Source organism: Acomys minous (assembly GCF_964271855.1).
Source record: "Acomys minous genome assembly, chromosome: 3".
NCBI classification, from domain to species: Eukaryota; Metazoa; Chordata; class Mammalia; order Rodentia; family Muridae; genus Acomys; species Acomys minous.
Genome location: NC_140485.1, coordinates 27,709,920 through 27,734,121, shown reverse-complemented (window position 1 = coordinate 27,734,121; position 24,202 = coordinate 27,709,920). Strand labels below are relative to the sequence as shown.

Sequence of the window (24,202 nt, the reverse complement as noted above, 5' to 3'; positions counted from 1 at the left end):
AGCAAGAAAGGATGGAAGATGGCTGTGTTTGTGGAGGGTCCCCCTGCCATGCCAATGCTCTCAGGGTGGCAACAGGGAAACTCTGCCCGGCAGCTTCTGGTAAGTGGCCCTGCATTTGCTCCCTTGTCAGGAGTGCCCCTCACCTCTTCTGTTCACCTCTGCAGATAAGTAGAGAGACCTGAGAGACGAAGTAAAGAGAAGCAACATCAGAAAGCACCCTGTGGGCTTAGTTTGTGGATAAAGCCCTTAACAGAAGAAAGAGAAGCTGAGAAGATCAGAGAGAGCCTGCGCAGCCCCACAGTTGCAGAAGAGAGCTGACATCTTTATTGTTTCTTCCCATGGTGCACAGTGGTTCTACAGAGTTTCACTTGCCCCCACTACAGAGGTTGAGCAACACCACCACCTTGAGGCTATGCTAGGAGTGGGAGGGGGGGGGGGCTGGGACACGGACTGGGGAGGGCATTAGAAAGGCAGGTCTCCGGAGGCTGCAGCAACGACGATGTCCTTGTAGCCTTTGATCTCCTTGACCTCACTGCTACTGATGAGGACCTGTAGCTGGTGGGGCCCAGCTTTGATGGGGTAGAGCTCCGTTTGAATCCGGATGGTCTGTCCAGCCATCAGAGTCCCAAGACTGAAAGTCAAAAGCAGTCTGTTGGATCCTGGCAGCTTGGGTGAGCAATGGGGCAGGCAGACCTGTTTAGTGAATAGCACCCCTCAGGACCATCAACCCCCCACCCCAGCTTTCCTGAGGTTGGGGAAGTGAAGACCAGAAGGTAGCTGGCATCTGGAGGCCAAGGTGGATCCACTCGCCCCATGAGGCACAGCTCCTCAGAGAGACCCACACTGGAGAGAGATTGGCAAGAGGCCAGTGGTAGTGTTGCTCACCCTTTTGTTATCTGCCCATTGATGATGCCACTTCCCTCCAGAACCATGGTACAGTTACTCAGAGGAACCAATAGGGTGTTGGTGAGGGTGATGTGGATGTTCAGGGCCTTGCCCACCTCAGCCCTTTCAAACACCTGTGTGGGGGAGAAAACAAAGATGCCCTAGGCCCCCGGCCTCACTGCCACACCCCACGCAGTCAATGACTCCTGTGACACCAGGGACTGCTCAGAACTTAACTGCTCCTAGCGGTGAAGACAACCAAACACTGGGAATTGCTCAAACTAGCGCATATGCTCGTCTGCTTGGGAAGTTCAGGACATCTAGAAGTGCCACGTCGGGAACGGGCATAGCGTTTCCCTGCCCACCATCTATTTAAAGATGCCTGCTGGGTTTCAACTGAAGTACTGGTCCCAAAGGGCTAGTGGTGCCTAGTGTGAGTTAGGCTGGTTTGTTGTGTCTAGCCCATGCACAGGACCAGGAAGGAGTGCCATGTGTGCCACCAACGTGCCATCAGTGACGTCATTCCACCAACGCAGACATGATGAAGCCAAGATCCCGGGACAGACGGAGTCAGGAGCTAACCTAGGAGTCTTAGACCCTAGCTCTGGATTGTTCTCCCATCCTGTTGTATCTTCCCAGATATCATCAGGACATCCTCATCCCGCCCCAACCCCCCCCCCCCCAGCTGTGTGCAGTGCTTCACCCTTGGGGTCTGTGTCACGGGGCCGTGCAGCCTTAGCCTGTAGTGGAAGGCAGAGACTCAGTCATTGTTCCTGGAGCCTAAGATAGTGCCACCTGCATGGGGCATCAGTATATGAGTATTGAGCCCAAATGACCTCTGTCCACACAGATCACACTTGGGGCCATGTTCAGAGAACATGCTTGGCCAGAGAGTTCAAGAAGAGGAAGAACACACCCTAACCTACCTGAAACTCAAACAAAAGGACCAAGTCTCCAAAGAGGGTGGCAAGGTCAATGGGTGAGAATGACTCTGAAATCCAGCACAGTGACATTACTCACCCACTAGTCTTAGGGCCATGGGGAACCATCCATAGCCTACTTGACCCATGTGGTATTGGGATCCCATTACAACCAGGACTCTGCTATGGGTAACAGGCAGGGGACCCTGCCTCAGCACCAAGCGTAATGTCTATACTTGCGACTCTGTCCCCACTGTTTGCCCCACACAGAAGGCATCCAGCATCACCTGGCCTGACAGCCTGAGAGTATGCCCAGGTGAGAATATGATCCAATATGGAACCGCCCGACACTTCTTCTGTTGGCTAGTGTCAAGGATACCGCTAGCCAGGCTGCCAGGAACAGGGCTGGGCCTGGGGAAGGCAGTGGGGGAAACTCTGGGAGAGCAAGACGGGGCAAAAGGCTTTGTGGGAGGACAACTCAAGTGACAGGAGATGGGGAGGACACATGGCTTCCTCTGTGAAGCTTTCCTTCACCTTAATGCCTTTCTTCTGGAAGAGCCACCCAAGCCACTCTGGCACTGGGTCTTGAAGTCTGAAGTTCGTGTTTTGTTTTTCTTCCCTGTGGCACCCCTATCTCATCAGCAATCACCTTTTGAATCGAACCCTATGGCCTGCCTTAAATCTTTCTCCTCTGCTCACATCTCAGTCCGTTGCCTTTTTCTCCCCACCTTTGTGAAGGGATCGCATTACTCAATACACTTTCATGGTAACAGGCCTTCACCTGTTCATCTTCCTCAGCATCTTCCTCAGCATCCTCTGCAAAATGTGACGTCCCTGAGATGCCTTCATACCCCACCCTTTGTTCTATGTGGAGCCCCAGAGCCCACCACTTCTCAGCCTGTTGCCCCCATAGACTATACACCTCACTGTACCGTCGGCATCTATAACAGGGCATGGTACCCTCCTCACAAGCCCATGAGGGGAGCAAGCTGTGTGTTCCTGTCTCTGTTCAGAGACCTCACCTCAATTGATAAGTGGGGAGGCTCCAGAGAGAAATCTTTCAGGACCAGAATGAGTTTCCCTGTCTCTTCAACCTCAGCGATGGCAGACACGCGGATCAGCTTTTCATCCGTCAGCTTGTTCCTGTAATTGCTGTAGGGCAGCAGGAGCGGCTGCTGTAGCTCTAAACCTAGGCAGAAACATCATCTTGAGTCCAAGGGATGGGACATAAAGGAAAACTGCACTCAGAGGTCATTGTTGTCTGACGCGTTAGGATGACGTCAGAAGAACCGCACTGGCATCCAACTTTCCGGCAACAGCAGCTTCCCTGCCTGGGATGTGTGTGTTGGGAGATGGGTTCTCTGTGATTTGGCTAGACCAGGGCAGCCTCACTGATAGACCCAAAGCTCCCCTCTCTACAGATGCCTTCTCATACTTGCTACATACTCACCCTGCTCAAAATCCACATTCAAGCGTACCACGTAATTCCAGAAGGGTTTCCGAGTGCTGCCCCCATGCAGCATGGCCTGTGCAGAAAAACGCACTATCAGGCCAATGGGGTCCTGACCACGGACTCTGCCTGGCATCCTCTGGACGTGTAGCATGAGCAGTAGGTCCTGGCCCCACATGGGTGCCCTAGCCAGGTGGAGTTGCAGGTGTACAGGGTTATCCTTAAAGCTCTCAGACCCTAGAAGATCCAGGAGGGATGAAGAGTTCCTTCTTGCTTCCAGCAATTTCCGGGAAGCCTTAATAAATACAGACCGCTCCTCAGAGGATCCTGGCAGAACAGATACACACAGAACAAAGACATCAGCAGGCCAGGGCAGTGAGGACCAATGACCTTGGGAAAACAAATGACTGAACTCTCAGCTGTCAGCCAGAAGCCCTGATCATGTAATAGGTAGTGAATAGCCAGCCATACAGAGAAACATGCAATGTCATGGCTGAGATTAGGTTGCTGCTATTCAGTGCTGGCTTCAACCTTTTGGCTCTATAATTGTCTCTTCATCTCCAGTGCTCAGTTCTGTCATGTGGAACCCAGACACAATATTGGGTTGCCTGGAGTTGCTAAAATGTTAGGTCATGTAATTGTTGAAAGTAAGATTCAGTGTGGTTCTTTGCCATCAGTACTGCTATTATAACTGTCACCGTCATCATCACCACGCACCATCACTATCACCACCACCACCACCACCATCATCATCACAACCACCATTACATCAACATCACCATCATCACCACCATCACCGCCACTCCATCACCATCATCATCACCACCACCACCGTCATCATCACCACGCACCATCACTATCATCACAACCACCATTACATCAACATCACCATCATCACCACCATCACCGCCACTATCACCATCACCATCATCATCACCACCACCACTGTCATCATCATCAAAGCCAAAGGCTCCTTTTCCCTGCCTGCGTTCTCTCTCCTAAACCACATAGTCAAGTCCCTTAGGTAGACTTTTATCTCTTTCCCTTGGGGACAACTCAACACCCAGGCCCAAAACTTAAACTTACTCCAGACTGTGGACTCCTCTGGAGTGTTTGCTATGTTTCTGGTGTGTCCTTCACAATAGCTGAATTAATCTTTTGAGGAGAGCTTTCTCATTTTACTGCTAAGGAAGTAGAGGCATGGGCAGATGGTCTAGGCTTTCCCACCTACAGCACGGCAGAGTCTACTCCCTTCCACAGACCCAGAGCCCTCTCCCTCCTGAGTACCCCTCTCTCCCCTTGCTGTACCCCTCTGTGATGGACACAGAAAGACAGCTGTGTGACCATGATCGGGTGACTAGACAAAATGCAGAGCCACCAATTACATTTGGATTTAAGATAAGTGAATGCTCTTTGTTATACATTACATGCACTATTGGGAGCACACACTAAAAGCTATATCCAGTTCATTTGAATTTCAGATAAACAGTGAGTTCTTTTTAGCAGAAGGATGTCACATATAGAGCTGGCATGATGGCTTAGGGGAAAACGACACCTGCAGTCAATCTTGATAACATAAGTTCAATCTCCATGTAGTGGAAGGAGAAAACTAACTCCCATAAGTGGTCCTCTGACACACACACACACACACACACACACACACATTCCTACACGCATGTGTATACGTACACACACATAATAAGTAAATGTGATAGAAAAAATTAAAGATATCATATATACTATTCAGGACATATTTATAATAATAATGTATTTGTCTGTCTTAATTTACCTGGAATTGAAATTTAATTGAGCATACTGTATTTTTATTTGCTACATCAACACAAATCCATTCCAAGGTCAAGTGCCCAGGATCTATAAAATAACCCTGGGAATTTGTCTAAGCGGGAGGTGGTGGTGTTTTAATCTGGGGCCATCTGGTAGTTAATACCCATTCCCTCCCAAACCCAAGTCCCAGGCACCTTCTGGGTACTTGTAGGAGCTGGTGATGTCCAGGCGCTTATCTGACCCTACCATCTTGGTGCTGATGGCTTTCCCGATGTAATTGGTATTATGGGCCAGGATTTCCTGGGCCTGGCCACCCTCAAAAAGCCAAATGACCTCATCAGCATTCACCTCTGCATACACAAAGGGGGTATCGTACGGCAAGTGGACATCCCCTTCCTTGATGGCTTTCACAGAGGCAGGGCCACAGCAGAACAACCCTGCGGAGGAAACAGGAATTGTGGGACACGGATGCTGGCTGTGGCCATGGGAGGTGACGAGAAATGATGGCCAGTGCGGTGGTGGTAGTTTCCCTCACGCCAGGACCTCCCCCAGTTTACCAAGTGCACTCATGTGCGCTCATCTGTCTGATCCTCACAGTCACCGCACTGAAGTGGCTGTTGTCAGTACCATCTTCCTGACTTCACAGGGAGGAAAGGATGCTCAACCAGGCGGCAAAGTGATACCCAGGACCTGACACTGTCTAGGCTACACCCTTAGGAAGGGGGTGATGTGGGGGACTGCTGCACCCCCTCTGGCTGTATGGGTGCTCATTTTCATTGGCCTCCCAGAGAGCCTGGCCCCTGCAAGGGTCCCAACGCACCACTGCTGGTTTGCTGGGGTGTGGGGTCCAGAACCTGCCAGCCGTTGTACCCTGGTGGGAGGTCTTTCCGGATCATCCAGCATTCAGTCCAGACATGGAAGTTCCTGCAGAAGGGAGGAAGGAGCTAGGGCTTATATTACTGAGGGGTTTTCGGGCACAGACATTATGCAGAGTGCCTTACGCCTTTGCTCACTGTTCTGTTTTCCTCTACTTTGTATTAGAAAGTAATTGTAACAGAAAAAGCAATCAAGGAGCTGGCTGTGGCATCACACCTTTCATCCTAGCACTTCAGAGGTGGAGGCAGGTGGATCTCTGTGAGCTGGAGACTAGCCTGGTCTACGTGAACGCATTACCATGCCTGATGTCATGTTACATTACAGAGCCATGGAAATAAAGGCAGTACGGCACTGCACAAAAAAGACCTGTGAGCCGGGCAGTGGTGGGGCACGCCTTTAATCCTGGCACTCGGGAGGCAGAGGCAGGCGGATCACTGTGAGTTCGAGGCCAGCCTGGTCGACAAAGTGAGTCCAGGATAGTCAAGGCTATACAGAGGAAACAAACAAACAAACAAAAAAACAACCCAACAACAACAAAAAACAGCAACAACAAACCAGACATGTGGATTAATAGACTCAAACAGGAGATTCAAATATAAACCCGAATGGCTACAGCCATCTGATTATTTACACAGGGGCCAAAAATATACATTGGAGTAAAGATATCCCCTTCAGGGTTGGAGAGGGCGTGTTACCATTGGGTGGGCACTGTTCTTGCAGAGGGACAGACCCAGTGTAAGATGGCTCACAACAGCCTTCAACGGGGGCATCTAGCACCCCCTTCTGGCCTTCTTTGGCACTGAACTCCTGTGCACAAACTCACACACAGACACATACATACATGTAATTAAAAAAGAGAAAAAGATAGCCATTTCAATAAATGGTGCTGGGAAAACTGAATGTTTACATGTAGAAGAATAAAGATAAATCTTTTTCCCTCACCATGCACAAAAATCAATTCCAAGTGACCAAAGATCTTAGTGTAAAACCTGAAACTGTTAGAAGAAAAACGCTTCAAGACACAGGTCAAGACTGTGAACAGGACTCTAGTCGCTCAGGAAATAACCCAGCAATCGGCAAAATGGAACCTTGTGACATGTAAAAGCTTCCGAACAACACAGGAAGCAGTTAAGGAAGTGATGAACCAGCTTACAGAAGAGGAGAAAATCTTTGCTACCTATACACTAAACGAGGGTTAATATCTAGACTATATCAAGAACTCAAAAAAAAAAAAAACAACTAAACAAGAAATTAAACAACTCCATTAATAAACAGGCTAATGAAATGAACATGCAATTCTCAAAAGGTGAAATACAAATGGCCAATAAATATATAGAAAGAGGTTTAACCTACTGGCCATTAAAGAAATGCAAATTAAAAGCACATTGAGAGTCCATCTCATGCCAGTCAGAGTGAGTCATAAGAAAACAAATGACAACAAACACTGGTGAGGCTGTGCACGAGAGGGGACTCTTACACCACACAGCTGGTGGGAGTGCACGAGAGGGGACTCTTACACCACACAGCTGGTGGGAGTGTAAACTAGTCCACACACCACAGAAATCAGTTTGGAAGCTTCTTCAAAAACTGAAAACAGAACCATCATATGAGCCGAGCATTTTCCCAAAGACCTCCAAGCAACCATATCCCAGACACACTGGCTCAAGAATGTTTGTGTGGTGCTATTCAGCACAGCTAAGCTACAGGGTCAGTGTAGGTGCCTAAGAACAAAGGGATGTATAAAGAAAATGTGTTATAAATACACAATGGAATTTTTCAGCAAAGCAAAAACAAAGTCAAGTCTTTTGTAGAAAAATAGAAGCAGCTTAAGCTAGTATCAGAAAGACAAATGCCATGATTTCTTGCATTTACAGTCAGATTATAATTTTTTAACACTTATTTATTTGGGAAGGGAGCATGCACATGCCATGACCACATGTGTGGGGGGCACAGGATACCTTGTGGGGGCTAGTTCTTTTCTTCTTCCTGTAGGTTCTAGGGCTTTACTTGAGGCTTAGCAAAAAGCTTCTTTACCCACCGAGCAATCTTGCTGGCCATTATATTTTATAGATACATAAAATTATTCATTTATATAATACATACATATAATATAAATATTATATACTATATTAACATAATCTATATCAATAATATTTATAATTATATAATATATCTATAATAATATTATATATTATATGAAAACACAAGTGAAACAGGTCTAGGGGAACAGAGGGATCTAAGACAAAGGGAGAAGAGGAGGAGCCCAGGGTTTGTGAATATGCTCAACACATAATATAGCTTGTAAAAAAACGTGCATGCCTTTAATACCAGCACTCAGTAGGCAGAGGCAGGTGGATCTTTGTGAGTTCAAGGACAGCCCAGTCTACAAAGCGAGTCCAAGACAGCCTGGTCTACAAAGTAAGTCCAGGACAGCCTGGTCTACACAGAGAAATCCTGTCTTCAAAACTCAAAAAAACAAAACAAAACAAAAGGCAAACATAAAAATGTTCTTATACATCTGTTGGAACTGGTCTCCACAAGTCTGCATTTTGATTGGTTGTGTATTTCTGTAATGTCCTCCACCTGTTGTTGCAAAGAGATACTCCCTTGATGAAGGCTGAGGACTATACTTATAAAGAAAACAAAAGAAATATTTTTAATATAGCCTTATATAACACAGTACCATGCAATGAATGTATACAATAAAATACTTTAAAATGTGAGTCTTTAACTCACATATATAGCAAAAAATTTGTAAAAATTCTATGCAAATGAATGAAAAACCTGAAAGTGCCAGGTGTGGTGGCACATGCCTTTAATCTCAGCACTTGGGAGGCAGAAGCAGGCAGATCACCATGAGTTCGAGGCCAGCCTGGTCTACAGAATGAGTTCCAGGACAGTCCGGGCTACAAAGAGAAACCCTGTCTTGGGGGAGGGGAGGGAGGAAAAAGAAAAACATGGAGGTGGCAAAAGAAAAAAAGGAGTTTTTAAAAAGTAATTGCCAGTGGTCATCAGAGAAACTTCTCTTGGCAACCGAAGGAAGCAGATGCAGACACCCACAGCCAAACACTAGGTGGAGCTTGGGGACTCCTGCATGAGGGGGAGGAAGGATTGTAGGGGGCAGACCTATCAAGGGCACCACAGAAAAACCTACAGAATCAACTAACCTGGGCCCATAGGGGCTCCCAGAGACTGAACCGCCATCAGGAAGCCTGTGTGAGCCTGACCTAGGCCCTCTGCCCACTCAGACCCTAGTTTGCAGATCCCAGTTTGAAAACCTGCCTCGCCTGCATTCTGTCCTTCAGCCCCTAACAACCCTGCCGTGTAGACACTATCTGCATTTTACACAGGAAGAGTGAATCTCAGTCTCGGGTTCTGATGCCTGGAAAGAAACAGAAAAGGAAAAGCAGGACGACAGTGCTGGAGTAGGGCAGGGAAGAGGAGGATGGGAGTCAAGGTGCACAGACAAAGCCCCCTCCACTCTAGTGCAGGGAGGGAGCCAGACAGGAGAGCTAAGCAGAGATCCTGGCTCTCTGCCTCCTGGGGCTGGGGGCTGGGGCAGACAACTGACTGTTGTCACTCAGAAAGCCTCAAAGAGAGCCAATGCGTGACAACTCGAGGCCAGTGAGCGCGGATACGCGGTGATTGCCGCGGCCCAGGTGTTCAGGATGACATTCTGATGTCTCTAATGTCTGAAATGGGTGTCATTTAATGATCTAACTAGCCAGCACAGCCTCCTGGGCTGGGGAATTCCTCTCTAAGCATCACAGAGGAGTGTTACAGGACAGTCACCCTTCCTCGGCAAGCTGTATCCCTTTCACCTCCTACCTCAGACGGTGCTCAGATGTTGCAAACAAAACCTCTTACCAGATTTTGTCTGGCCTCCAAGTCGGCAACATTTCTGCGGCTCGGTCGTAGTAAGTGTCAATGGTCAAGTTCCCATCTGTGTTGTGTGCAGAGTGGAAATTGGAAACAACTCGGGCTGGAACACCTAAGCACCTCATTACTACAGAGGAGAGACGCTGAGGTCAGGTCGGGCAGAACCGGTACCGTCTCACGCAGTTTCTTACCTCCAAACTGCAGCAACTCTTTTATTGCTAACTCTTTCATTCTCCGGGCTCCCAGGGCAGAAATCATCTGTGAGCCACTTAAAGCAATAATTAACTTGTTGTTTTCAGCTTCCCCCCGCCCCCCCGCCCGCCCCCAGCAGCTCTCCAAGTTAAAAGCAAAGAGACTAAAACACATGAGAATTCAAAAAGGGGGCAGGGGGAGAGAAACTGTGTGACCTGAGGTAAGTGGCTGAGCTTCTCTGGGTTAGTCTCCAAGGTTGGTAAGAAAGCGAAGAGTTGAACTGGATGGCTTTGAGTTCAGACATTCTGAATCTATCTACTTAAAGACAAGACTCGAAAGAAAGATGAAAACTGGAGGGCTGGGCATGTAGCTCAGTACCAGGTGCTTGCCCAACATGTACCAGGTTCTCAGTCCAGCCCTCAGCACTGCAACATATATAAATAACTACACAAACAAACAAGAAAATGGCTAGAGGGACTACTTCCTGTCTTTTACAAGCCAGCAGCTCCCTCTTGTGGATCCTCAGGATGCTACAGGCCACTCACTCAAAGCAGACATTACCCCATGCTCACACACACATAGGCAAACACAAACAAACCACCCCGGACAGCCAGGTGTAATCAGGATCTACGCCTGTCTTGCGACTAGGTCCTCACCCCTGTCAGTGTGGTGAGTTCAGAAGAGGTCTCTCCCACTCACTCTTGCTAGGAGGGCAGGCAGTGTCTACTTGCGCTGCTGGGAAAGGTGACAATGTTTTTAAAAGTCCAAGGACTGAGACTAAGGGTCCCTCCATCTCCACGCACTGAAGAGCCTCCAGTAGCGCCAGTCTACTCCAGCACTGCACCTGGGCTTTCCACACACCTGCAAAGCGTGTAGCTCAGGCCTGGGCTGCCGGTGGCCAAAGGCAGCTCAGCACCATAGCTCTCTCTACTCAGCAGCCCCTGACACTCTGTGGCCCGTGAGGACAGAAGGGCTTGGAGACTGGGCCAAGCTACGGATCTAGTCCCTTTCCTGCTTCTCCAAGAATCTGAAGGTCCAAGGTGAGCTGCATAATGCGCACCTGGCTACCACTGGGGACTCCCCAGGTCAAGGCAGAACAGGGGCTACAGGAGGCCAGAGCAGCCACACACACACACACACACACCACCCCACCTCACCAGTAAGTCGATAAGGTCTCTTGATGTGTACTCAGATCTTAATCTCTGCATCTGAGGCCCCAGAACATAACTGAGAGACTATGCTTCCCCTCAGAGAGTCAAAAGCTCCAGCTTGTTCTCATGCTATGCCCCACCTCTACTTCTCTAACGGAATCAACCTATTATATCAACACACACCTCGTTAGGATCCTGCTTCAGCCCATCTACGTGTGATGTCACTGCTTACCTGCCACGGGGGGCGTGGTCCTGCCCAGGGCCATATAAAAGGACAGACCCTGCACGTGATCTCTCTGACCTCTCTACTTCCTCTCCTCTCCCTCTCTCCTCTACCCCCTCTCTACTTTCTCTCTCTCTCTCTCTCTCTCTCTCTCTCTCTCTCTCTCTCTCTCTCTCTCCCCTTCCCCCCCCCATCTTACTCTTTAGGGTACCCTTCCCCCTTTTCCTTCTCCTCCCATGCTCATTTAATAAACCTCTACAACATAATATCTGCTGCTTGGTACCTTCTACCTATCATTGCTTTAATATATATATATATATATATATATATATATATATATATATATATATATATATATATATATATATAAAACCCACCTAGCACAAGGTGTGACTAGACAGCCTCGTAGGTCTGCTTTGCGAGGGGGAGACAGGTACCCCCTTAGGCTCTTTATCTTGGGCCAAGAATTTGGCACCGAGTTGTTAACACTTGAGTATGCACTCAATTGAGTAAAGTGTCCCTGGTCCTCAAAATGGTTAGCAAGGGAGCAAAGCTCTCATTGTAAGCCAAGTCTCTCGGGGAGGTCTAAGCATGAGGTCAGAATGAGACTGTCTACTTGCACCTCCACCTGCTGGCCCACTGCAGGCTCAACTTGAACTGAGCAGGCGGTGGGAGGAAGTGTTCTGCCTTTTGTGGGGACAAGTTGCTTTATCCAAATGGCCACCTTTTTGTCTCTGTCTGTCTGTCATCTCTTGAGACATCTCACCTAGTGTAGGTTAGCCTAACTCCCTATGTAGCCAAGGAAACTGCTGATCCAACCCCTCTACCTCTCAAACGCTAGGGCAGAAGCATGCCCCACCACGCCCAGCTCAGGTGCCCACTGTTAACAGTCTCCATCAAATAAGCTGTGAAGTGATTGCAACAATCACCCCCTGGAGACTGGACAGCGTGCAGGTGAAGAACCCATGTGCGCACTGCTCCCTAGCTGTGGGCTATTGGGCCAGCTCCGGGCCCTTCATGAGCTGCAGTGGACTCTGACAGTATGGGTTATCTTGGCCTGGCCTGAAGTGGAAACCAGGAAGAATCAGTGGGGTAGACTTGACTCACCTGTGCACATGACAGAGGCAAAGACCCAGCACTGTCCGTATTTCACAGGCTGCCCGCCCCTGGCCGACCACTGCCGCAAGATGGCCACACTGCCGTTCCATTCCAGAGGGCTGGTACCCTGGGAGTAGTCCTCCCCCCAGTTGCCCTGAAGCACACCACTGTCGTCATTGCTGTTGATCTGCAAAGGGCAGACAGGCCGGTTTTCCACGACTCTCGGGAGGCACTCAGGGTCTCCTCAGGCAGGGGCCGGAAGCATCCTCTCTTACCATGGCGCTCACCACCCTGCATACATACACCACGTCTCTCCTCTGAGAATGGTCTTTGGATGGGTTCTTTAGAAAATAGAGGCTTTTGTTCAGGATCTCAAAACAGATATCGATGATGTCCTCTTCAAACTAGCAAGGCATTTCGAAGGAGAAATCAGAGAAAAGCAAAAATGTGTTGAGTCCAGAAACTTGAGCATTAACAAGCTCTTCCTAAGAGGTGATGTGTTTGTGAGGCGGAGGCAGGGTGGCCTAACCATAATATCTCACACTGGTTGTAAATAAAAATGGAAATACATTAGAATCAGAATGCTCATTTATCTATCTACTTATATTTGATGTGCACTGGTGTTTTGCCTGCGTGTATGTCTGTGTGAGGGTGAAAGATCCCCTGGAACCGGAGTTACAGACAGTCGTGAACTGCCATAAGGGTTCTGGAAATTGAACCCTGGTCCTCTGAAGGAGCAGCCAGTGCTCTTAACTGCAAAAGCTAAGCTGAGTGCAATAACTGATGTTATTAAGGAACCGCTGTTCACTTTTCCAGTTGTGATCAGGCATTGTGGGGAGGTTCTCCAGAAAGTTCCATGCTCCTCTGTGGCTAGACTGTGACATGGTATCAGGTTATGTGACACACTATCTAGAACTTCCCTCAGGAAGTCTAGTGGTGAGAAGGGGATTGGAGGAGCACAGAGCGAGGCTGGTCACACGTTCCCTGTGAAGGACGGGTGGCAAATACCTCACCCTGGCAGCTCATAGGCTCTGTCCCAACTCATCTCTGCCATTAGGTGTGAAAGCCTTAGACATTAGCTACATGAAGCTGCATGCTTGAGACTGGTGAAATGGGTCTTATGGATGCGGAAACTTAAATTTCACATACTATCTGAAGTCTCGAAATAGTGTTCCTTTACAATTCTTCCCAACAGGGCTAGAGAGATGGCTCAGTGGTTAAGAGCACTGCCTGCTCTTCCAAAGGACACGCGTTCAATTTCGAGCACCCACATGGCAGCTCACAACTGTCTGTAACTCCAAGATCTGACACTCCCACATGAACGGACATAAATTAAAATTAAATAAAACATTTTTAAAAATTCTTCCCAACAGTTTTAAAGCATGAGAAGCATCTTTCATGGTGAGTCAAACAAAACAAAACAACAAAAACAAAATAAAAAAAAACCAGTAGTGTCACAGCACAGAGACAGGGGATTGCAAGTTAAAGGTCAGTCTAAGCATCATAGGGAAATTAAAGGCTAATCTGGGAAACCAAGTCAGTGGGAACCTGCCTTAAAAAACACAAACAAGCCAGGAGATAGTGGCACATGCCTTTCATGCCATCAACTCAGAAGGCAGAGGCAGGTATATCTTTGTGATTTCATGGCCAGCCTGGTCTAAAGAGAGAGAGTTCCAAGACAGCCAGGGCTACACAGTGAAATCCTGTCTCGAAAAACCAAACCAAACAAAAACCCATAAATAAAATCAAAATTAAAAAAAAAAAAAACCCACACCAGGGTGGGATGGATAAAGTCATGATGGCCCAGTGGGGAAAAGTGTCTTCCACCAAACCTGATGACAGGAATTCAATCTTCAGGGCCCACACAATGATGGTAAGAAGGAAATGAGTCCCTCAACGTGTCCTCTGACTTTTGTATGTGCCACAGCATGCTTGTACCAAATCACGTGCACTCACATAAGTAAGTAGAATTAATTAATTAATTAATTTTTAAAATTAAAGCAGTAGGAGAGAGTCTGGAGCGATGACTCTACAGTTAAAAGCACTATCTGCTCCTCCAGAGGACCCGAGTTTTATTCCCAGCACCTCCATGGTGGCTCACAGCCATCTGTAACTCTAGTCTCAGGGAATTTCATCACTCTCTTCCGGCTTCCTTGAGCGCTAGGCACACACATGGTGCACAGACCTACATACAGGCAAAGTGATGGGAAACATTGGTTCATGGCCGTTACTTTCAGATCATGGAAGAATGAAAGGCTGGTCGCAAACGGGCCCCTAGTAGGCTGGCAGCTGCCACACAGAAGGTCATTACAGTTGTTGGTCGACTTGCATCATGCTGTGCTCTTTTCTTAATAAAGCATAAAAGCCTTGACAGGAAAGCCATCTTTTCTTCACTTGCCCCTCTCATTGGATGAGAAATTGGCCAGCACCTCACAAAATGCCTTTCCTGAGCTAGCAGCCCCCAGCAAGCCCATCCCAGGCCCACCTCCAGGAGGCGGTGTTACCTGCCCAAAGTTCCAAGGCCTGGAGGTAATGGAATTTGCTTGACCTTTGTAAACAAAGCCATAATCACTCATGATATACTCCTGCAACAGGCTTTCGCTCGGCAGGTAGACGTCATCCTCTGGCCAGTAAAAAATAAGAAAAGAAAAAAAGAAAATCACAAGGCAAAGAGCGAGTGTGAAATTAAAAACAAAAAACAAACAATGACAACAACAACAAAAAAAAAAACACAGCATAAAAGTAATAACATCTTTCTAGAAAAAGGAAGAACAGTCCATGGATGTCTATGGTCAACAGAAATTAAGACTGGACTCTCTTAAAATCCAGCCATGTGCTTCTCCAGAGGCTAGCAACAAACTCTATGCTATAAAAATTATAGACTATGAAATCATAAGAATGTTTTAGACTTTAGAAAATACTTTCTGGCTGGGTGCCGTGGTGCATGCTTGTAATCCCAGCACTCAGGAAAGCAAAGGCAGGAGGGTTGCTGGGAGTTCCAGGCCAGCCTGGTCTACAAATTGAGTCCAGGACAGCCAAGGCTACACAGAGAAACCCTGTCAAAAAAAGAAAGAAAGAAAGAAATACCATTACACTGTAATATATTCTGTCCTCTTACTGTATGCATATGTATAATTAGTTAGAATCAAATTGAATTCTACCTGCTAAATTACCTCATTTAATGTTACAATATGGATATTTTCATAATGTCATTACAAATTCTTGGAGGAGAGGACTGTAGAGATGGCTTAGTGGTTAAGAGCACTGGCTGCTCTTCCAGAGAACCTGTCTTTAACTCCAGTTCCAGGGGATCTGAAACTCTCATAGAGATGTAGGCAAAACACCAATGCACATGAAATAAAAATAATAAATAATTTTAAAAATTGTTTTGTGGAAGCTGTGTGGTGGTGGTGCATACCTTTAATCCCAGCAATCTCTGAGTTTAAGACCAGCCTGATCTACAGAATGAGTTTCGGGACAGCCAAGGGTACACAGAGAAACCCTGTCTCGAAAAACAAAAACAAAACTAAACAAAAATTTGTGGGACAGCTGTGGTGTTATACACTTTATTTGTTTGTGTGTGTGTTGTGTCTCTATGTTTTGTGGGGTTTTTTTTGTGTGTGTGTGTGTTTGTGGCTTTTTGGGGGGGGTTGTGGAGTTTTTTTGTGTTTTTTGTGGTTTTGTTGTTGTTGTTGTTGTTTGTTTTGTCATACACTTTAATCCCAGCACTCAGGAAGCAGAGGCAGGTGGATCGCTGTGAATTTGAAAATAACCTGTGAGTCTGCATAGAGGGTTCCAGGCCAGTAGGGTTATATAATGGGGGCCCATCTCAAAACAACAACAAAACAAAACAAAACAAAACAAACACTTTATGAGTGATTTTTGCAGCCATGTATGTTGAAGCCTGCCTATAATTTCAAGACTCGGGAGGCTGAGACAGAGGATTGTGCATTCAAGACCAGCCTAGACAACACAGTAAGACCCCATCTCACAAAATGAAAAAAGAAAAAAAAAAGATGTTTGGAGCTAGTGAGAGGATTGAACTGGTAAAGGCAATTACTACTAACCCTGGTAACCTGAGGTGGACTCCTGAGACCCACTCCCACAAGCTGACCTACACACACACACACACACACACCCCAAATTAATTTTATTATTCAGCACATAGTAATCTGTTGCACAGATATGCAATGATTATCTGCTAGGCTTTCCCAGAAGAACCTGAAAGAACCATTGAGTTAGCACTCCAAACTGGGAGCAAGTCATACCTGTACTCCATGGGTTAAAAAGCAAGATGAAATTCCCCAGGGGGTAGGTCACACCAGGACCCTGGCCCCGAGAGATCTCTATCTTCAGGGTGTAGTGGCCAATGACCGCACTAGCCGGTGAGAAAATCAAGACCTGGAGAGAGTTGCTGTCAATCGTGAAGTCAGAAGCACTCCAGATATTCCCAGGCCGGGGCTGGATGAGCAAGAAAGTGGCTCGGGTCCCCAGAAGCTCTGTGGGCTCTGGTCCTGAGTAGGAGAGAAAGAAGATCCCAGAGAAAGACTCAAAATCAATGTAATCAATGTGATGGAGCTGGAGGGATGAAGGCTCAGCAGTTAAACATGTGTACTGTTCTTGCAGAGGACCTGAGTTTGGTTCCCGGCTTTCACGTAAGACAACCCAAAGCAATCTGTGACTTCAGCTCCAGGGGATCTGATGCCCACGCACACGCACACACACACACACACACACACACACACACACACACCTAATAAAAGAAAGTAAAATAAATGTGGTGTATGAGTCCCTGTGGCCTAACAGAATCCCCACCTTCTCCCAAAATTGGCAAAAGCCTTTTGTCTTAAGGCTTTTTCTGACACTTAGGATTTTTGGGCCTCAGCTGGGTGGTGGTTGTGCACACCTTTAATCCCAGTACTTGGGAAGTAGAGGCAGGCAGATCTCTGAGTTTCAGGCCAGCCTGGTCTACAGAGGGAGTTTCAGGGCTACACAGAGACACTCTGGCTAAAAAAAAAAGTAATAATAATAATACATTTTTTAAAGAAAGAAAGGGGGGAAAAGAGCTTTGGGGCTCTGGGTTTGTTTTCGTTTTTGTTTTCCATTTCCAATCTGTAAAATGAGGGCCTGGTAGTGTCAACTTAAAGTCTTCCATGAGAATTAAATCAAGGTCATGTCTGGGGAGTTTTAGAACTGTGCCCGTGTACTTTTGAATTGGCCATTGTGACTAAAACATCACAGTTGGCTGAGCTGTCCAAATATTTGCTAAATAGTGCTGGTATGAGAGACACACGGCAAGGGTCCCTCCCCCAGGAGAACTTTGCAAACTTTCTGTTTCAAGGGAACCGTAGGGCAGTGCGAGCTCACCTGTCTCAGCCACAAAAGTGAGGTGGTCATTTGGGGGCTGGAAGGGTCGGTTGAAAAGCAACGTTAAGATGAATGTCTGGCCGCGGCGCAAGATGAGCCTGGAAGAGCCCATCTCCTGGGTGTGGTGGTCCTTGGTGTTCCTGGCGATCTGCAGTTCCACAGACCTGAGCTCCAAGGCTGCCACTTGGGGAGGGAGGACAGGTCACTGCCCAGCCGAGACACGTTGAGTCATTTCTATGGAACCTGATTGACATCAGCCTTCTTGCTTCTCTGCCTCATAATTTTATGACAACCTATGTTAGCTCACAGGCCATCCCTTTGATCTGCTTTCAGAGTCCTGGCAACTTCTCATGACATTACCTGCCACCACCACCAGGTTCGCTACGTGTGTGTGCTGGATAAAAGGGACCCAACCCACCTGCCGCCCTGTGCTCTCTTTCTCTCGACCTCTCTGCTCTCCCTCTGTCCCCACATTTTCTCTCTGTGTCCTTCTCTGCTCCGATGGCTCTGTCTCCATCTGTCTGTCTGCCTGTCTCCATTTCAATCATCCATCCCCTAACTCCTACCCCCTTCCCCTCCAACAAATGAACTTCCTTATAACAGATATGTTGTACGGCATAATCATATATTATAACATTAGTGCTGAGCAAAGCTGCAACGCTGCAATTTATTTTAGGCCCTGGTGGGGCTACTGCACTCCGTAGGCATAAGGTTATTGTGTAGTTCAAATGCTGATTTCTGTATCCCCTATATCTCGTTGTAAGTCTTGTTCTGAGAATCCCCTGTCTCAATGTTGTATAAACTCTGCTCCCCAATTGTCCCCTGGTGTGCCAATAAAGCAGCTTACAGCCAATCGCTGAGCAAGGGAGAAAATAGGGCTGGACTTCCTGCCAGCCAGGGGAGGAGGAGTTAGAGGAGGAAGTAGGGGATTCAGCCATGCGAGTGGTCCAATAGACACCAGGAGAGGAGTTGGAGCAAGGACAGCTACAAGTGCGAGTATCACCGGGGTTTACGCTGGGCGGAAGCCAAATTAGCTTAGAGAGTTAAGAATAAAGTAATAGAACTGCTCAGTTATTGTGCTGTGAAGCTTATTAAAATAATATAATGGAGTCTCAATCATCTAGGTAACAGTGGGTTAAGAGAGAAACAGCGAAACAAATAACAATGCCCCTTCTGCAGTCCACGCCGGAGCTGCTCATGGCCTTTCTGACTCTGTTCCTCAATCCTTTCCTGTGGATGAGATCCCTCTTTGAGAACTCTGTTTTCATTCTTGCCTTCTTGCTTCTATGAAGGGCCTGGTACCAGGTACCAGGCGCCACATCTCTTTGGGCTGAGTCAGGCTAAGCTCTGACCCCTGTTCAGTTGAGCTGGGATAACACTGGGTGACAACCCACTGAGTGACCTGTGTCCCTTTCAGCCTTCAGGCTCCACCGAAAGTCCTGGTGCCAGGTGCCGAGTCTCTCCGGATTTAGCCAGGCTAAGCTCAGACCTCCACTGAGTGCACCATGACCCACTGGACAGCTTGAATCATTTCTCCTTCCCTTTTCTCATCCACAAGAACAGTATGTTCATATTTTCCCCTTCCCAGTTAGGAAACCTCCAGCCTCCACACCTAAAACCCAACCCGAAGGGCTTTAAATTTATTCACCTTTCTAATAAAATTTCTGGTATTATTCAGGAACGCTAAGTGCTATCGATGACATGGAAAGCGATTCCCTAGTCCCTACTTGTCCTTTCTCAAAGTCCTATCTCTTTCTCTCTGGTCTTCCCACCTACACTGCTTAAATGTCTCATCTGTTAGTTGCAACAGGGCAGGGCAGGGTAGGACCAGGGACTGCGACGCCCTTTCCACTGCAGGCAGCTGTTCTCAAGACCACTCCTGAGGTATGCGCAGACCTTTTGTCTGTGATTTTGACTTAGAGTCTGATTCCTGCTTGCGGCTCTGACTCTCAGCCTCTCTGTCCATGTGGATCCACTGCCCTGACCCTGCAGCTGGACTGCAAGAGTGTGCTCTTCCCCTCCCCCCACCTCCTACAGCCCACCCCACCCCACCCCACCCCTCCCCCACCCCCGCTTCAATGCACACTCTATTACAAACACCTGGCCCCATGCACAGGCCAAAACTTGGCGTACAAAATTTACAAATTCTCACAACCACAGACAAATGATCTCCAGATGTCTAAACGCTGCTCTGTGCTCCCAAAGCTTCTCATCTCTGAGGATGTACTTCCCACCTCCTGAAAATCTTTTCTCTCTGATTTCTTCCCACTCTGCTCTCAAAAGGACAAAAAAAAAAAAAGTATCTTAAGATTATACTGTGAACTCATATCTAAGGATTTATAATTTGCCTATTGGGCATTGTGTTTATAATATAAGTTTAACTCTTGCTTAGGACATTATTTATATCGGTGCATATGTGTCTTTAGTTCTACTCCATGAGCATATAACTTAGATGTAACTCTCATTTAAAGATAGATACCTATAGAAACACAAATGTTTTTAAAGGGTAACATGTTGACCACATGGCTCTACCATCTTAAGATAAACATGTGGTACGAAGCACCAGTAATGAAATTTCTTAGTCCTAATGAACTCTCTGTTTATTATTTTATTTCCTTTTAGACTAAGAAAGCAACACATCTCATTTTAAATTGGTATGGATTTTTATAAAATTCAGTTATATTTTTACAACATACTGTATATGTGATTCAACTCTGGCTCAAAATATTCTTTATATGATGGCAAAATTTCAGGGTTATAAAGGTCCATTCAGATTAACAAAAGCTAACTTAAAATGTATGTCTAATTGCTTTTGTCTTTGCTAGTTCTTGGATGTGCGTATTAATGCTGTTTCTTCCTCCTGCTGTCTGCCACCTATGCTTGGGGTTCACCTCCAGGCTTTTTGGTATAATAGAAATTCAAATGTAATTTTAAAGTTGTGTTATACTGTTCTGTACTGCTGACTCTGGAAATGGGTTATTGTTCACCCTTTCTCAGGCATGTTTTTAAAGTCCAGGGTGAAAAACAGAATATGGTTAAAATTCATAACTTGGGGTTAGTAGTTGAAAACTTGTGCTTAGATAATCAGAAACCATGTGACATGATTCCAAAAATACTTTTAAGTTAGGATATATTAATTCTAGAGATACTCAATTGTTCACAATGTTAGAACTTGGTTATTATGCTCGATCTTCACTCTCAAAAAGATTAAAAGTTGCTGCCTTAAAAATATGTTTAGCCTTGGTTTTGCTAATGTTATTAATCTATAATAACCTATAGACTTTTTATAAACTAAATCATACAGAAACTGTTATGCTCTATACTGGCACACAATTAAAAAGTCAGAAAAGTTCCAAGTCTCTTCATGGGCTATGTTTATGATTTTTAAGGCTCTAAACCTAACAGAGATGGGACCTACAATCATGGTCTTTAATGAAGTTTTAATCTAGCCTTCTGTACATGTTTAAAGTTTGTCTATTTATATATACTTGAGATAGATGTGGACCTCAAACACTTATCTGCAGATTATGGCATAATTATAGATCATAACATTTTGTTTTATGTTTGCAAGGCATTGTTTAGAGCAGATAACTAAAGACAAAGATTGTTCAGCTCAGATATGCTAATCCTCAAGCCTGTCAGAAGCCTGCTGAATATGGCATTTACCATATTTTCCAGCATATAAGACAACTTTTTAACCCTGAAAAGTCCGTGCCAAAATTGGAGTCGTCTTATACGCTAGGTTACTTACCAGCAGCTTGCTTCCCCTTGCTTCAGATGTCTGGTGCATATATAGTGGGAGGGCCGTGGCCAATCCCCACTCTGTGCAGGGAGTAGGAAGCAGGGAGGAGCAAGCTGCACACATCTTCCTGTATTTGAGGAGGAGGAGAACGTGAGCATGGATTGGCTCTCCACCAAAACCCATCCATTTGACCTAGAGGGGGTTACATGTGTCTTCTGGTTGAGTGTGGAGCATGCCTTAAAGGGGCAGTGTAGGCTGGCACTGGCTGTCTGCTGACATTTAATAAAGTGCCTGACTGTCTGTGCCCTGCCTGCAAATAGACATATGCCCCTGTCTGCTGCACAGGGTGTACATTGGAAGAAGGGTATTTTGTTTATTTGGTTTTTTAAAGAGGGGTATTTTTATACGGCAAGTATATTCCAAACTCTATATTTTAACTGGAAAAGTTGGGGGTCGTCTTATATGCCCAGTCATCTTATACACTGGAAAATACGGGTAATATGTTTAGACTTATTATGACAAGGACTTCCAAACCCTAACAGTAACTCCCCAAGGTCTCCAAGAAGATATGGGCACAAAGACAGATGGCTCCAACCCTGGATTGTGGTATTCTAGCCACTGGGCAGACTGCCCCAATGCCTCACCCACTGCTAGGGCCAGTCTGAATGGTGGACAAACTGGACAACCAGAGTTATTGTTTCACGTTGCTGAAGACAAGGTGAGGTCAGTCTCCATCTTGTCTTCTATGCCTGATGGCCAGACTGCCCCCTCCCACATTGACGTGGAGACTCCAGGAACCTGGGACAACTGTGTAGGTAGTAGACTATAGACTAGTCTCTGTCATTTTGATTGGTGCATAGAGTCATTCAGATTACCATTTATCTTTCTCAGGTCTCTGATCACATTGATGGCTAACCTAATGGTAGCTCGACAGCTAGAGAACAGGCAATTGGCTCCTTACTCCAAGGTAATCCACTACGTTAGTCTAATAGTGAATTCATTAGCTAGTTAAAAATACTAGATACTAGATCTCTTATTTGAAAATACAAACAGGTTTGCCTTGCTCACAGGCCTAATGTTAAAAGCTAAACAGGCTTCAGATGCCTCCTCAGTCCTCTTCATATATAAAAATCAGGCCTTCCACCTCATTCTCCTGGAGATGCTACCACTAGGTATAGACACAGCCTGCCTTGTTACCAGACTCAAAATGTAGGTCTTAGATATAACTATTTATTATTCCTTTAGCTAAAGGACAGTGATGACTCCAAGCAATCTCATCTGTGTCTCGCAATAAATAATTGGACAGGAAGAAAGACATAACGCTTATGTAAGGCTGAGGATACAGAAGCCTAAGTTATGAGGACCTGAGAAACTATTTTAGGATCTAAGAAGATGTTTTAAGGTTAACAAATACAAGTGAAATCCTATAAGATTTATAATAAAGTGATTTAAGGTACACACAAAAATAATAAAAATAAAGAATGCTTCAGATCTCTTCCCGTTGCTGTGCTAGTGTTGGTTTAAGACCATTCAGAGCTTTGACATTAATAGTGGAGCTCTGATTTATTAATCTAACTCTAGTAAAAAAAAAATTCTACTCTATGATCTGCTTTCATAGTTCCAAGCTCCAGATTTTAAATTTCCTGTGGTTTGTCTTTTAAATATAGACTTTAAGGTTGTTTCTCATTGTGCTAGACTTATATGCACCCCATCTTCTGAATATAAGGAAGAAGCCCCTCTTTCATGATGTGTAGCCATACTGACAATCAAGATCAAGTGACCCTTTTTCCTGCTGCTTCATAGAAGGGTCCTGTCTTCCCTAAGCTCACCTTAAAGAATGTTCATGTTATTAACCCAAAATTATCTCTCAAGTCTCTGCACACTATGTGTAGTGCAAAGATGTGTGGCTACTGCCTTTTTTTGACAATGTGTATTTCACTGCATATTACAAACAGCAGTGATGCTAACATGTTTAAAACTTATCTCCTTTGTAAACTTAAAAAGATTCTTGTAAGACTCAGGAAACCCACTCAGAGCCTTCTCTCAGGTCAAATGGACTCCCGATAAGTACTGTCCACCAACAGCCTAAGTTTCTCACCTATTCCCTACTTCAAAGGGTGGGATTCCTCCTCCCTTCCCTGGTTTAGGAACTCCCCTCTTTACAACTACCAAAACCGTGGGTTTAAAGGTTTCAAATGGGGGCTGGAGAGATGGCTCAGCGGTTAACAGCACTGTCTGTTCTTCCAGAGGTCCTGAGTTCAATTCCCAGCAACCACATAGTGGCTCACAACCACCTATACGGGGGTCTGATGCCCTCTTCTGGCATGCAGATGTACATGCAGATAGAGCAATCATATACATAAAATACACATCAATAAATAAAATATTTATTTTAAAAAGTTTCAAATGTACCACCCCCCAAAAAAGAATTTTCTCCATAACCTACTTAACGTTGTCTTCTGCTCATATGTATGGTGTATGTGCCCCTGTATCCTGTCACGTTCAGGTGCTTTCTGCATCCAAGGCAGCTACCCATGGGTGAGCCAGTCTAACCTCATAGACTGCGTCAGTCGGGCTTGCACTTTCCCCCTAGCTGCAGACGTTCTCACAGATCCTGGACAGCAGTAAAACAGC

General features: G+C 46.1%; 1 protein-coding gene across 1 annotated transcript; it reads right to left on the bottom strand.

The window, feature by feature from the left end:
• Positions 1-235: 235 nt before the first annotated feature.
• On the bottom strand, positions 236-21,595 carry TGM7 (transglutaminase 7). The gene is made up of 13 exons (XM_084776283.1): positions 21,578-21,595; positions 17,827-18,009; positions 16,728-16,973; positions 14,964-15,082; positions 12,735-12,863; positions 12,469-12,646; positions 9,784-9,922; positions 5,861-5,964; positions 5,235-5,477; positions 3,256-3,582; positions 2,828-2,994; positions 886-1,019; positions 236-631 (listed from the first exon to the last, which is right to left on the bottom strand). The coding sequence occupies exons 2-13, from the start codon at positions 17,936-17,938 to the stop codon at positions 463-465; spliced, it is 2,067 nt and encodes a 688-aa protein (XP_084632409.1). The 5' UTR covers positions 17,939-18,009; positions 21,578-21,595; the 3' UTR covers positions 236-462.
• Positions 21,596-24,202: the final 2,607 nt, after the last annotated feature.